This window comes from Cetorhinus maximus, chromosome 12 (assembly GCF_964194155.1).
Source record: "Cetorhinus maximus chromosome 12, sCetMax3.hap1.1, whole genome shotgun sequence".
NCBI lineage: Eukaryota > Metazoa > Chordata > Chondrichthyes > Lamniformes > Cetorhinidae > Cetorhinus > Cetorhinus maximus.
Genome location: NC_135890.1, coordinates 78,535,612 through 78,551,107, shown reverse-complemented (window position 1 = coordinate 78,551,107; position 15,496 = coordinate 78,535,612). Strand labels below are relative to the sequence as shown.

The window sequence follows — 15,496 nt, the reverse complement described above, 5'->3', positions numbered from 1 at the left end:
TTACAACCAACATTCCAAAGTAACTCAGACTCCACTTCCACCTACCTATGTTGCTCAGAATTTGTTTTTAAAAAACACAAGCGTAACTTTCAAATCCCAGCCACACTAACTTAAAATTATGTTGATTGATAACTAACTTAGCAGCATAACTCTATTCTTAGATCTATTACTACACTTTTTCGCTTGTATATGTATAAGCCAACCTTTATTTTAATCACTACCCTTAGAAAAGATATTCTGCACACTTCAAATTAAAAAGTCTGCACAGTTTTTTGGCCATGGGTTTCAAACACTTTTTCTAAATGTATTTTTGCTCAGCCAGTAGCATTACTGTGGAATGTGGGAAAAGAACAGGGGAGTTTGTCCAAATGGATATCTCCTTCATAGAACCAGCGTAGGAAGGGTGGGTGAATGGCTGCCTTCTATGCTGTATCATTCTATGATTCTACTGCACTCCAGCCCAGATTGTGTGTCCTGGTTGTACCATCCTAGTTAAAAGATGTAGTGTGTTCGATAAATATGTTTGACATAGGCAGTCAGTGTTTTGGGGGCACTCTTTGTGTTTGTGGCTGAAAATGATTATGATTGGGCTACCCTCTTCCTCAGTGGTGCTCCAAGGCCCCTATGTCCTTCTCCCATAACTGCTTGAACTCTGCTGCACACTATGGGGTGGGAGTTTCTGTTATACCAGGAATTTCACTCACACAACACAGCTAAATTCAGTCACATACAGTAGCAGCTGCCAAAACAGAAGGTAAAAGCCCAGGAAGGGAGAAAGTTGTTGCTGTGAACTTTGGTGTTTGTTGGGATGCAGAGGGTACGTTTTCTCAGTGAGCTAGGTCTTTTGTGGGGTGGTGGGAGGGAAGAGGGCATAGATTGTGGGATAGCGGGTAGCTGAGAAGTCAGGCCCTAAAAACTCTTGGAAAATAAGCCTTGCCTTTTAGGTTTTCATGTACTGAATGATATTTTCCCCCCTTTTGATATGAATAAAGGAATGTGGGATTCCGTGCAGCTTAATTTAAGAGCCTGCATCCCACTGCACTTTCAATGTAATTACTCATTTTCATTTGTCATATTTTGGGCTGAGTTGTCAATTGCTTTTTGTTTTAGGTGGGGAGGTTACTGTTTCAGTTTTTGCTAGTTTTCTGGGTTGGTATGTGTTGATGTAATCCAGTATTTATGTTAGTGAAGGCAGGATTACTAGGGAAAGTGGATTTTCGGTGGTCTGGTTTATTCTGCTTCCTGATTTGAAGTTCTTTGTTTGCTCTTGAAAGAATGCTGTTGTCTTCTGGTTGGCCCGTTTCTGCTATAACTGTATGTGTCCTTCTGTGAATCTCCTTCATGTTTCTGGCCTGAAAGTGAAGGATGCCTCTCTTTCAGCAGGTCTATTTGGAGACCACAGGCTCCAACCCTCTTCCACCTGTCTGCCCCATAGCTCTCCCAGGCATTTTTTGACACATCAAATAGACATAAAGCTTTGAAACCTGGGAGCGAAATCTAGTTTATGGCTGTAATCCTTATTGTACCACATCCCTAGTCTTCACATTCTCCCTATGCAATCTGGTCTTGGGTTCTCACAGCAAGCTTTAGGACTTTGGCTTGACACAAGCTTCATGTACCCTTGGGTGGATGAAAGGAAAGAAAAACAATTTTTTTTCTTCTTTTCTCACTAATTTTCACCTGAAGGTGCTGATGCCTTACCGGTGGTGCCCTGGTACTTCACTAAAGCAGCCACACCTTTGCCAAAGGGGTATTGCCGTTAGGACATTTTGCCCAGAGAAGATTTGGGGGCAAGGGGTTCTTGGATGGGACACTTTTGGGTGGATATGGGGGAAATGGAGAAGGGATGGATGGGCATCACAGCAGAGTCTAATCCTATCTTCATCTGATGCACTCTAGAAGTTACTGGAGTTAGTGGATCGCGATCATGAATTCCTGACTGAATTTCCCCTTCCCAAGGCTGTGGGTGCCACTTGTACCATCCTGAATTCCACTTGCTTTGAGACCAATACTAACTACATATTGAGCCTTAACATGAATGTCTGCTTCACCAAGGAGCAATGGACACTGAGCCGTAATGGAAGAGTTAGGGACTCAATGGACTAGCTGATCATTTCCTCTCCATTAGTTTCTTATATTTATTCAGCCAAAAGCAAGCACTACCTATAAATGAGGGAAGAAGGATGGGGGTTTTGGTAGTGAGTTTCAGAACACAGGGCTGAATGGCTAAAGGCTTTGCCATTAGAATGGAGAGAGGGGTGTTCACAGGGGCCCTGAGGTTGAAGCATAGGGCCAAAGGAGCTTGTTGAGGCAGGATGGTGGGTGTGTTTGTGGAGCGATCTTTTATAAGGAGGTAAGAACGATAATTTCATTGTGTTGGTGGCAGAGAGTGAACAGGGCTGTGCGAGTGTGAGAATGATAGGATTCAGAGGCAGAAAGTTTGGATGAGTTATGAGTTTGTATAGCGTGGGATTTGGAGGATGAAGCTGAGGACCGCATTGGAGTAGCTGAGTCTTGAAGTAGGAAAGAAAACTGAAATAATTGTTTCAGGGCATGAGCTGGGGTGGGATGTAATTAAGTGATCTTGGTAATGTTTCTTATCAGACAGATATGAATTGGATTGGATACTGCCCTCAGTCAAATACCTTGCTGCCCCTCACTATTGAGTTTGATGCTTAAATGATGAATAAAGGGTCGCCAGTATCTGCATCAAGCAAGGAGTCGATAGTATTAGGAGCAGAACAGAGGGGAAATCGTTGCTGTGAATCATAATCGATCCTTCCTTGAGGAAAGAGGGAGATGATTTCCCTTGGTTCATTTGATCTTTGCCCCCCAAGCCACTCAAAGAATACTAGTTTCTTGCTGCACAGCAATTGGCTTAATACCAGAACTGAAGAGTAAAGATTGGTACAAAACTGATGCAACTAATAACTACATCATGCACCAAGGTGGGTGAGCCCTTTGACCTTTTTGCTGCTATCTTCCTTACCATATACAGCCTATCCCTTGGATCCTTCTGGACATCCTGAGTTTGTAGACAACAGTGGCTTTTGCATCCAGCAGTGGCTGGACTTCACAGCCAAATAATTAGTTTGAAGGCCCTCGCTGTGGTTTTGCAGGCAAATTCGTTAGTCAGTTTTCATCCACAGGAGTTCCCAGAAACAGCAAGCAAGATGAATGATTAATTTGTTTCTGATGGGGTCAGTTCGGGAAGGAACATAGGTCAAGACTTGAGGACAGCTCCCCTGATGTTTAAAAATTGCCAGGGGATCTTTTAACCCCATCTCCCAGTTCGGGTGTCATGTTGCCTTAACCACTGCATCTCAATTACCTGAGGGTAAGCCTGTTTAAGTATTCCCCGAATCAAAAGCACTGAGCAAGTCTGTCGACTCTACACCTGTGTTTACACTATAGCCCAGGAATGACAGCAGTTCCTCCTGCAGTGACACAACACCCATGTTTTCCATGCAGTAAAGAGAGAGAGATTTGCATTTACATAGTCATTCACGACCTTAGGATATCTAAGTACTTTTGGGTTGCGCACAGCAAGATCCCACAAGCAGCTGTGTGATAATGACAGATAATGATACATGTCAGTTGAGTGGTAAGTATTGGCCAGGACCGAACTCCACTACTTCAAAATCGTGTGTTGGGCTTTTTATGTTCAGCTGAGAGGGCAGACAGCTTGCTGCCTCATCTGAAAGACGTCACCTCCTGACTGTGCAGCACTACCTCGGAGAACACTCTGGATGATGGCAACTTGGGCCAGGTATGGGAGTGCCTGATGTATGTCATACAATCCAAGAGATCAATGTGTTCCCCTTGCAGACCCAGTAGATCTACAGTAGTAGTGGCTTTTTACTGTTGTGATGTTGAGACTGAACACTACGACAGGGTGTGTCATTTATAAACACGCTGCGCGCTCCCAGAATAGCAAGCGGCACCCTTTCTTTGACAGCATTGTCCTACTGCATGTTCACCTGGGCCTGAAAGGGGAATTAAATTGGTTGCCATTGCACCACGGGACAGTCTTTATTTGGAAAGAAACTTCTTATCTGCCTATTTGTGTTATGTTCCTTCTTGTGAATCACACTCCCTTGCATCAAGAGCATCACTCAGTGTAGCTACATGTACAACAGGAGTTTGAATTTTTCAGCTCAAAGCCTGTGTTTGTTTTTCCTTCTGTGTTTTTTTGACACACGAGTGCTGACTCCGAGATGGGGCTGCCTTGTATAGAAGTGAGATAGTTGAAAGTTGCAGCTACTGCTTGATATCAGCAAGAAAATGGGGAAACCAGGACAGGCTGCTTCTGCAATGAACATAACTGCCTGCACCTGTTCTCTGACCCTGTGGCTGTCTGGTTTTGGTTTCAAACAGGAAATCCTCTCCGGTCACTGGGTCCAGATTTCACTGGGCACGGAGCTGGTAGCTATTCTTACAAAAAAAATAATGAATTTGGTCTCTGTCAACTTTCTATCATTCTCTCCTGGAGATATTGGGATGGAAATTGGGCCTTGCCAAGCCTGTCTCGGAGACCAATGCCCAGCTGTCCAAGGGTGCCTGAAAGAAGCCAGACCCAAAGTTGGGTCGTATGGTTTATCAAGCACCCCTGGTGGGCATCTTACATATGCAAATAAGGGTTTAATACCTGCTTTAGGATCCTTCTGGAAAATTGGGCAGCGTGGAATAAAATAGGCTCTGGGCCTATACTGCTGATGATTCCGCACCACTTTGAATGAAGGAAAAAATTGAAAGAAATTTGCATATATGGCGCGTTTTGTGACTTCCAGCTGATCCAAAGTCTTTTACAGCAAATCAGGTATTTTTGTACTCGCTGATGTATGTAGGAAAAGTGGCAGCTAAATTGCATCCAGCAAGATCCCAAAACAGTAATGTAATGACCAGATTATCTGTTTTTAGTAGTTGGCTAAGGGATAACTATTGGCCACCAGGCAGAACTACCCCTACCCTTCTTCAAAATAGTGCAATGGAATCTTTGAAGTTCACTGCACAATCAGGAATTGGTTTAATGTCTCGATCGCAAGACAGCTCCCCTAATGAAGTAGTTGACGTTTCGAGTCCTCATGACCCTTCAGTTCTGCTGAAGGGTCATGAGGACTTGAAACATCAAATCTTTTCTTCTCCACCGATGCTGCCAGACCTGCTGAGTTTTTCCATGTAATTCTGTTTTTGTTTTGGATTTCCAGCATCCGCAGTAGTTTTTTGTTTTTACCCCTAATGAAGTGTCTACCTAGATCGAGTCCCTGCAATGGGACTTGAACCCACGGCTGTCTGATTCAGAGGTGAGGCTGCTGTTACTGAGACATGGTACAACTAAATTCCTGTGGAGTCAAGACGGGGCTGAAGTGCTCCCCACTGCCCCCTCCCCCCAACCACCAAAACACGCTGCTCACCCTCAGCCACAGCCCTCCACCCCCTTCCCCACCAGGGACTTTGCAGGTCCCATTATCCACATGTAGGCTTTTAATTGAGAATATCGGGAGGCTTTTTGGTGGGAGGCAACGCTGCTAAGCCCAAGTCTATCAGCAGCAGGAGTCCCCAGACAGGAGAACCCCTGGCAAATTTCCCCCCTTCCGTAACCCTGAGGCGTGGAAGGGTACCTTGCCACCCTGCATGTGGAGATCAGTTGACTCGTCGTGGACTTGGGATCAAAGCTGGGAATTTCCTGTGCCTCATTAAGGCCCTGCAATGTTGCTGTTCATGTCCAGTGCCGAGGGCAAGCCCCTATGCCCGAGTGTGGCATCGCAAAGCAAATGAGATGCAATGGGTATTGGAGCCGCAGAGAATCTCCCTCAAGGGGAGTCACTCGGTTGTGTAGGAGGAGCCAGTCTAGTGCCTTGTCATGTGGCTTTCTTGGCAGGCAGGCTGGCGAGAGTGTGTGTTGCAGTTGGTGTGGTGCTGTGGACCCCATTCTGTTGAAGCACATCACGCAACACCGCCAGTGCTGGTATCTGGGAGCCAATTGTTTTGAGGGTGTTTAGTTCAGACTGTGGGGAAGCAATAAATCATAGTTAAGCTGCTGGTATGGACGCCACTACCTCCCAGTCCCTTCCACAGGAGAAGGAAAGTGGCTTTAACGCATTGTGAACATATGGGGCTGACATGTGGACATATCTCTTCTGCAATCTGGAGTAAAATGCAGCAAAATGTGCACAAGCCTTTAGTGTAGCCCTGTGTTGGAAAGAGGGCTCAGCACTTGCCCTCCTAAATGAGAAATTTTCATTTAAATGGCTTTTCAGTGAAAGGTGTCTACTGATTCATCTCTGCTCAGCAAGAGAACAGTTTTCTTGTGCTAATTAATGATTGTGTTAATTTTTGATGCGTTCTCTGGTGTCATGCTGCTTTGTATTTTGTTTATTTTAAAATGAAAGGAAATTTGCCAAGAGTTCTGTGCCCCAATCCTAGTTTCTCTTACCTAATAAAGGTTACAGAATGCGTCAAGGGAAGGGACAGGTCATGGTGGGACTCTCCTGTGTTTCTCCGCTATGGAGTCACAGAGGGAGCAGTGCAGCTGGGACCACTGGTGTTTGTCTGTCTTAATCGTTTCAAAAAGAAAATCTTCTCAAATGTTCTCTGCCGAACATGGGGTTCCTTGTCGGGGAGCGCAGGTACTGGTGACATTGAATACTGTGTCCAAGTGGCCAGCCTTGATGTGTTATACAGCTATTTGGCCAATGGGACCCTCATGGCCAAGCCACTCACCCAACGTCCACATGAGCACGTTCCAGGAGTGATCAGTGATAACGGGAACCCGTGCCGATTTGGTTTTTCCATTTCCCAACCCTACCTTTTAGCCATTGATGAACCCAAGAGCTTTCTGACATGTATTGTGATGTACTGTGGGGTTTGGAGGGGATGTAATTAGCTGTGCATGAACCCCTCCTCTTGCTGCACTGTCAAAGGTGACGCCTTTAGGATGAGATGTTAAACCGAGGCCCCATTTGCCCGCTCAGTTGGTCATTAAAGGCACTATTCCTGGCCAATATTTTATCCCTCAACAAACATCACCGCTAAAATAGATTATCTCATTGATCTTTGTGGGACCTTGCTGTGCGCAAACCTTTCTTTGCTGGCTAAGCCAGCACGGCTGCTGGCAAGAGAACGGTGTGTTGCAGTCTTGTAGCATTAATGTGTCTTTTGCTCTGTTGGGTGCTCTGGGCTGATATTGGGCAGTTTCAAGACTGATCAGAGAGTAGCATGGCCACTTTAACCAGAACCCATTTACTTTCCAATAGATGGTGACCAGAACAAAGAAGATCTTTGTGGGCGGATTATCTGTAAATACCACAGTGGAGGATGTCAAGCAGTATTTCGACCAGTTTGGAAAGGTGAGTGAAATGCGAGCCTTGCTGCGTCTTGCATTCATTATTTTCTGTTCACATCCGTCCTCGAATCTGGGTCATGCCGTTTTTTCTTGCTGCAGATTTTTCCAGGTTAAGCATGAAGTTTCTGTGCAGTGGGCCCCCCCTCTTCCCCACCCCCAGAATAAGGTGAGAAGAAAGGGTCTTGGTGCTTGTCGTTTTAGTGTTGTGTATTGAGCAGCTGCATTCAGAGCCGCTGCTGCTGCCGCTTCCTCCCCACCCTCCCAATCCCAACCCAGCCCCCTCCCCCCACACCCCCTTCCCCCCCCGCCCCCCCCTTCCGCCCAACCTTCCCTGTTGGTGCCACGGTCACCATGGTGACAGGACGAGAGGAGCAGTCACAGACAGGTTCTTTTGTTCAGGGCTCAATTCAGCGCTGGCACACAAGCCGGTCAGAAGTGACAAGAGAATAGGCGAACTCTCCTGCGCTCTCTCCAGGGGAATGCAAAAGCAATGGGCACGAGTAGAATTGCTGCCACTCAGACTTAACCTTCAACTGTCTGCGATGACTGTCCACCCCTCAGCCGCCATCCAGCCCCGATTGGTCAGCTACCCCACGGTTTACTAATCTCCTCGGTTTCCATGGCGCCTCAGACAGCTTTAGGATACAAATTAGGAGCTGTGAACACTTGCCTGTTGGCCAATGGGAATGTGGGTATCATGAGATTTAACAATAGATTGCTGGGCTCTTTTGTGTTGCTCAGAGAACTAACAAAAGAAATTGTAAATCCTTTTGTCAGATTAAAGTCTCAGGGCTCCCTTTCTTCCGAGGCCCTGCTGTAGAGCTGGACTGACATTTATTTGAGGGAGGTTTATAAAAAGAAACTTGATGCTCAAGTCAATTGCACTGGGCCAATAAATGGAACACATACCACTTGAAAATCCAATTTCTTCTGTTGAATAATGTCGTATCTAAATTCGTGTTTGGCTGACCCCTTCTAATTTTCCCAATTTTTACATCCCAAGTTTAAACAGCTGACCCCCTCAGTTCTGTAATCACCCATCAAGTACAAATAAAGGTATCTCTGAACAGGGCGGAAGTAAAGACTGCAACTGCGGAGTGGTTGAAGATACAGTCAGAGAGGGAAGGTCCTGTGGGTGGGAGGTAGCGGATTTTGGAAGAGGTGGTGCAGCACAGGGATTCATGAAACGTGTTCCAGAGGGAAGGGGCCTAATCATTGACTGACTATTCATTATGAGGGGTACAGAGAAGGAAGGGTGAGGCAATGTTTGGAGCACATGCACATGGGAGCATAGGGCTGGAGGAGCTTGTCTAGGTTAAGTGCAGAAAAATTATTTGAAAGTGGGGTTGAGGACCTCGTCAGTTTGCTAGGGCACAGCTTGGAAAGCATGGGTTCGCGTGCTAATGAGATGGAACTGCACCCTTCTCTTGTATGATCTGTGCTGGTGATTTAGTAAATCACAGTGGGCTTGGACCAATTCAGGGTGCCCTCCTATACTCATCCTCACCCCTCCTAGGTAAGATGCTTCAAATGCTGGATAATTCAGTAGGTGCTCGAGATGATACACAAAATCTGATGGGTGACCAGGACTCTAGTAGGGGGCTGTCCATTCTCTCTGCAGTTTGAGATGGGTCTCACAATTCACCAAGTGGCTTAAAAGTTACGCTCTGCCATTGCTGTTAATGGACAGACATTGGTCACCAGCACATCGGCGATGAACCACCTTTTGGGGGGTTGGCCTATCTCACCTGTACAGGTCTGCACTCACTGCCTGTACTGAGCTCTGGCCGCCAGGTGAGCTAAGGCCACACCGTCATAGACAATGAGGAAGGGCTGCTCAGCCTTTCCCGGTCCCCCTCTAGCCTGCGGAACTCAAGTGAGATTTTGCAGCCTGCAGCAAAGCCATGCAGAGCAGGAGGGTTTAGCCAGTAATGAAGATACTACAGTCGGCCTCAGTCTATGTCAGGGAGAGGGTTGCTGCTGTCTGGCGACCACCACCCCCACAAAGCAGCAAGTGTGGGTGCGGATGCTTTCCAAGGGCAGGGTAGGTTTTAGCCCCAGCCGCCTTGACCAAATGGCCAATTCACTCCATCCAGGAGGGGAGGGGGTAAAATAACCAGCGGCTCCTGTGCAGTTGTTGTTCCTGTTTCGGCTGCTGTGGAATCCACTCCCCTTCCCTCCCCTAACATTCCTGATGGTTTCCACAGCAACCGGAGCCAGAGGCAGCTTGGCAAAGAGCTGCCTCTGGTAGAATGACCATTTAGGTGAGCTAGTGGAGGACAGTAATGTCTTAGTCCTAGAAATCATTTACGTTTTAGTCTATAGCTTGTGAGCCTCGAGTTTTAGTCTCATACTCTCTGGAGGAAACTTTAGTCTTAGTTTTAGTCTAGCAATTTTTGTTCACAGACTTTAGTGACATTTTAGTTTTAGTTTTGGTTAGAATTTCACTCAAAATGTTGTTTGCTGCTTTCCTTATTCTCATTCTAGTCTTTTCAGGAGTGTTTTAAAATTCATGTTTCCAAAAAAAATTGTTTTCATTTCTTACACAACGAACAAGAAAAGCTGAGAGATAATCAAACCGCGGTTTGAATGAGAGCTAAGGGGAAGATTCCCGCTGTTTGTAGCAAAATCGTAAGTGTGTTCTTTATGCGTGCGTTTACAATTTCAATAGAAGTAGCGATTGACAGTAAATAGTTTTGTCCATTCTCCATGGTGGAGGCTGACCATTCTTTTGAGTCCCAGATAGAATTTTAAAATTTTAAATCCTGAACTTCAAACTTTAGTTTTAACCTTCATGCGAAATGTGGCTCCTGGTTGATTTTAGTTGACGACCGTTTCTTCACTTTGGTTGGATGAAGACCTGACGAGGAGCCTGTCTGTCTGTCAGTGATGAGATGGGTAGCAGCAGGGGCGCGGTTTGGCAAATACCAGAGAAGGGGACAGTGCTATGAAATTATATTGTAGCAGAGCAGGAAAATTGGGGGGAACAAATTACTACAATTCTTCTTTTAAAACATTGAAAAAAGCATAAATTCGTTGTCCCTTTCTCACGTTTCTGAGGTGTGGGCGTTGTACTCAATACTGTGTCGCGTTTAGTCAGGGCCGGGAAGTATTTTTAAAAAACAAGTTTTCTGTTTCTCGGTCTTGGCCTTTCCACCCATCAGCCCTTGAGTTCGATCCTGTGAGGGGCTGAGCTACAGTAGATCTCTGGAGTGCTCTGCTTCCGTATATATATATATATAAGTCCTGTGAAAGTGCAGTGTAATTCCCGCTAATGATCATTGTCTGGTTTAAATCTGATTTTCAGACATTGCTATTTCCTCTGGTTTGGCGCTCTGATTCAGTCCTAGACTCCACTCATTCATAAAATCTGTTGAACATTTTGTGATATAGAATCATTCAAAAGGTTTTGCTTTCACTTCCTGGCCAAGATGATGCTATTGTGAGTTACTATTGAACATCTGGCAACCTGTTGCCATAGAACAGCAGTACTTGGAGGGTTATTGGACAGGAGCAGGTGTTGGTGTATGTGCTCCTCCTGTTGTCAGCTGCACTTAGCGGGTGTAATTTGAACTATATGGAAATGGTGATATTGTAGACCCACAGAATTGAGAGCCTTAAAAAAAAAGGCACAATCATACAAAAATAGATGCTAAGACAAAGAAGGGGATATTTGGAGGGATACCAAAAGTTTGGTCAAAGCAGCAGATCTTGATCTTGAAGGAGGAGAGGGAAGTTGAGATAAAAACAGAAAATGCTGGAAAAACTCAACATGTCTAGCAGTATATGTGGAGAGAGAAACAGAGGCAACATTTCAAATCTATATGACTCTTCTGTGACTGTCCATTTATAGGTGCAAAAGTGAATCCCTGGTTGACACCTACCACCTGCGTACAAATAAACATAATATGCAATTAACAGAAGGCACAACAGCCAATGGTTGGTGAAGGAAGGGGTTGAGAATAAGAGAACAGAGTGAGAAACCGAGAGTTCTGGAATAGTTGTAGTGCTGGAAGAGGCTGCATAGCTATGGGTAGGAGAGAAGGCCTGATTGCATTTAAACACAAGGAAGAGAATATTACATTGGAGGCATTGAAGAAGCTGGGAGCTAAAGCAGGTCATAAAGGACAGGAGTGACGGGCAAAGGAGTTTTGGATGAGTTGAAATATACAGAAGGTGGGGGATAGGAGGCTGAATCTGGTAGAGGCATGGAAATGAGTTTTAGTGGCAGATAGGTTGAGGCAGCAGTAGTTGTAGGTGATAGTATGCAGGTGGACTTTGATGTAGAGCATTTGGGGTCAGAGGATTGAGATTGTGAACAGTCTGGTTCGACATGTGACTGTGGCTCGGGAGCGGAATGGAGTTTGGGTCAGGGGCTGAGAAGACATTGGCTTTAGTCTTCTCTATGTCTAACCAGGCAAAAATTGCTTAATGCCTAAAAGGGAGAGAATGGCACCCAGAAATAATTTTTCTGTAAGGGAACAAAAAATAGTGGAAATAATGGTCACTGCCAGAGTGAGTAAAAGATAACTGGGTGGGACTGGGGAGAGGGATGCAGGAGGCAATCAATGAGCAAGAGTTCAGAGGGGGGGAAAGAAACCCTTCAGATGTACAATGTTTGTTTCAGATTGAGTGCTTGCCAGCTGCTGAACAAAAACAATGAGAGAATAAAGTAGTTTAGTTCCATGTGAACAGACACAGCCACCTATTAAGAATTTGGTGGGGGTTGTCGGGATTTAGAGTGGCTTGGTTGGGGTGGTGGAGTGGGGGATGGAAGTATAACAATAGTGAGCGTACTTGAAAAGTAATTGGTTTTGAAGCGATTGGGCATGTTGGGCCCTATATCAATGTTAGTTCCATTGTTCATCTCCAGTAAAATATTAGTGGACCTGTATCCCCTCCTGTCTCCCAGTACCTGTGTCACTGTGTGCAGCTGCTGCTTAATTTATTCCCTGCTGCTTCTCTTACCTGGTGGAATACTCAACTTTCCACATCTACATTTTGTTTTTGCTTTCTCCACGGTAGCACTAGCTATGCAGTTTATATCTTAAAGAAAAACACTAGCCGGACTGACTTTCTCAGCTCATTGCCTTTTCAATGAATTTTACTTATAGATGTATTTCACCAAGCTAGGTTATCACTTTTTCCTGTTTGGAAAGTGCTCACTTTTCATTTAAATCTTCATTTTAAATTGAAACAAGTTTTACGATTTCTATATTTTGGGTGGTCTGTCTTTTTTTTTGTTTTTGAACACACAACTTTTCCAGGTGCTTAGAATCATTCTGCTTCATTCTCCCTTCAGCATTCAGCGTAGCATTCAGAACAAAGTAAACAAAACGATAGCACACATTGAAGTAAATAAATAAGATCCGATCTCCATTACGGAGACCTGGCTGCAGGATGACAAGGCTTCTGACTACTGAGGGGTATATGATCTTTAAGAAGAATAGGAAGCTAGATAAAGGTGCAGGGGGATAAGACTGTTAATCAAGGATGGCATTGGTGCAATAGTTAGAGATGACCTTGGTTCAGGAGATCAGGATGTAGAATGGATTTGGGTGGAGATAAGGAATAGTAGGAGAAAGATGTCACTAGTGGGAGTGGTCTACTGGTCCCCTAAAAGTAACCACAATGTCGGACAAAGTATACAAGAAGAAATATTGAATTGCTTGTGATAAAGGGGGAGCAATAATGCATGACTTTAATCTACATATAAACTGGAAAAATCAGATTGGCAGTCATAGCTTGGATGAGGAGCTCATAGAATGCTTTTATGATAGTTTCTGAGAGTAACACATTTTTCAACTAACCAAAGAGCAGGTTATATTTGACTTGGTGTTGTGTAATGTGACAGGATTAGTTAATGACCTCAGAGTGAAGGCACTCCTAGGTAGCGGCGACCACAATTTGATTGAATTTTATATCCAGTATGAAAGGGAGAAGAGTGGGTCTAAGACTAGTATTTTAAACTTAAATAAGGGCAACTATGTGGGCATGAAAGCTGAGTTAGCTGAAATGAACTGGGATACTAGGCTAGGGGACAGATCATTAGAGAAGCAGTGGCAGACATTTAAGGGGATATTTCAGGATACTCAGAATAAGTATATTCCTACTGTAAAGAAAAATTCTAAGGGGAGGACCTACCATCTGTTGTTAACTAAAGAAGTTAGGAAAGCATCAAACTTGAGGAAAAAGCATATAACTGCAAGGATGAGTGGCAGGTCAAATGATTGGTCAGAATATAAAGAATGGAAACGAAAGATTAAAAGGTTAATCAGGAGAAAGAAATTAGAGTATGAGAAGATGCTAGCTAGAAAAGTAAAAATGGATAGCAAGAGTTTCTACATGTACTTAAAAAGGGAAAGAGTAAGTAAAGTGAGTGTTGGTCCTCTAGAGAGTAAGAATGGGGAGTTAATTGTAGATAATAAGGAAATGGCGGATGAAATGAACAAATATTTTGCTTCTCTCTTCACTATAGAGGATATAAAAAAATTCCAGCAATAGCTGTAAATCAGGTGGTGGAAGAGAGAGAGGAACTTGGTGAAATTACAATCACTAGGGAAGTAGTTCTAAGCAAACTGATGGTGCTGCGGGCTGACAAGTCTCTGAGTCCTGATGGACTTCATTCTGGGATCTTAAGAGGTGGCTGATGAGGTAGTAACTCCGTTGGCGTTAATTTTCCAAAATTCCCTTGGTTCTGGAACGGTTCCATCAGACTGGAAAATAGCAAATATAATCCCCTCTATTCGAGAAGGGAGGAAGGCAGAAAATAGGAAACCATAGGCCAGTTGCTTGACATCTGTTGTGAGGAAGGTGGTAAAGTCAATCTTTAAAGAGTTAATAGCTGGGCACTTAGAAAAACACAAGGTAATCAGGAAGAGTTGGCATGATTTTGTGAAAGGGAAATCATGTTTAACCAATTTTTTAGTTCCTTGAAGGAGTAACATGCGCTGTGGATAAAGGGAGGCCTGTAGATGTACTGTACTTGGATTTCAAAAAGGCATTTGATAAAGATGCCACATCAAAGGTTATTGGGGAAAATAAAATCTCATGGCGTAGGGGGTAACATATTAGCATGGATGAAAGATTGGCTGGCTGGCAGAAAGCAGAGAATATACATAAATGGGAAAACTCAGCAGGTCTGGCAGCATCGGCGGAGAAGAAATCAGTTAACGTTTCGAGCCTTCATGGCCCTTCGGCAGAACCATGAAGGCTCGAAACGTTAACTGATTTCTTCTCCGCCGATGCTGCCAGACCTGCTGAGTTTTTCCAGGTAATTCTGTTTTTGTTTTGGATTTCCAGCATCCGCAGTAGCTTTTAGCTTTTTGTTTTTATACATAAATGGGTCCTTGTCTGATTGGCAGGATGTGACAAGTGGAGTCCCACAGGGGTTGGTGCTGGGGCCTCAACTTTTTATGATTTATATCAATGACTTAGATGAGGGGAGCAAAGGCATGGTAACTAAATTTTCAGATGACACAAAGATAGGTAGGAAAGTAGGTTGTGAAGAGGACATAAGAGGGTTGCAGGCAGATATAGATAGGTTGAGTGAGTGGGGAAAAATCTGGCAGATGGAGTTTAATGTAGGAAAATGTGAAGTTGTTCACGTTGGTAGGAAGAATAAAAATGCGGAGCATTACTTAAACAGAAAACGGCTGCACAATTCTGAGGTGCAGAGGGATCTGGACATTCTAGTACATGAGTCACAAAAAGTTAGTATTCAGGTACAGCAAGTAATTAAGAAGGCTAATGGAATGCTATCCTTTATTACGAGAGGAATTGAACATAAAAGTAAGAATGTTATGTTTCAGTTATACAGGGCATTGGTGAGACCACACCCCGAATATGTGTGCTGTTTTGGTCTCCTTATTTAAGTAAGGATGTAAATGCATTGGAGGTGGTTTAGAGGAGGTTTTCTAGACTGATACCTGGAATGAGTGGGTTGCCTTATGAGGAAAGGTTGGACAGGCTTGGTTGGTGTCCACTGGAGTTTAGAAGAGTGAGGGGTGACTTGATTGAAGTATATAAGATCCTGAACGGCCTTGACAAGATGGATGTGAAAAGGATATTTCCTCTTGTGGGCGGGCCCAGAACTAGTGGATACTGTTTTAAAATTAGGGGTCGCCCCTATAGGTCAGAGATGAGAAGAAG

General features: G+C 44.3%; 1 protein-coding gene across 2 annotated transcripts in view; it reads left to right on the top strand.

Moving 5' to 3' along the window:
• The window catches only part of msi1b (musashi RNA binding protein 1b), a 139,948-nt gene that overhangs the window by 37,315 nt on the left and 87,137 nt on the right, over positions 1-15,496 (top strand). For both annotated transcript variants that reach the window (XM_078553960.1, XM_078553959.1), the window contains exon 6: positions 7,257-7,349. In XM_078553960.1, coding sequence (XP_078410086.1) covers positions 7,257-7,349 — 93 coding nt within the window. The remainder of the gene's footprint in view (positions 1-7,256; positions 7,350-15,496) is intronic.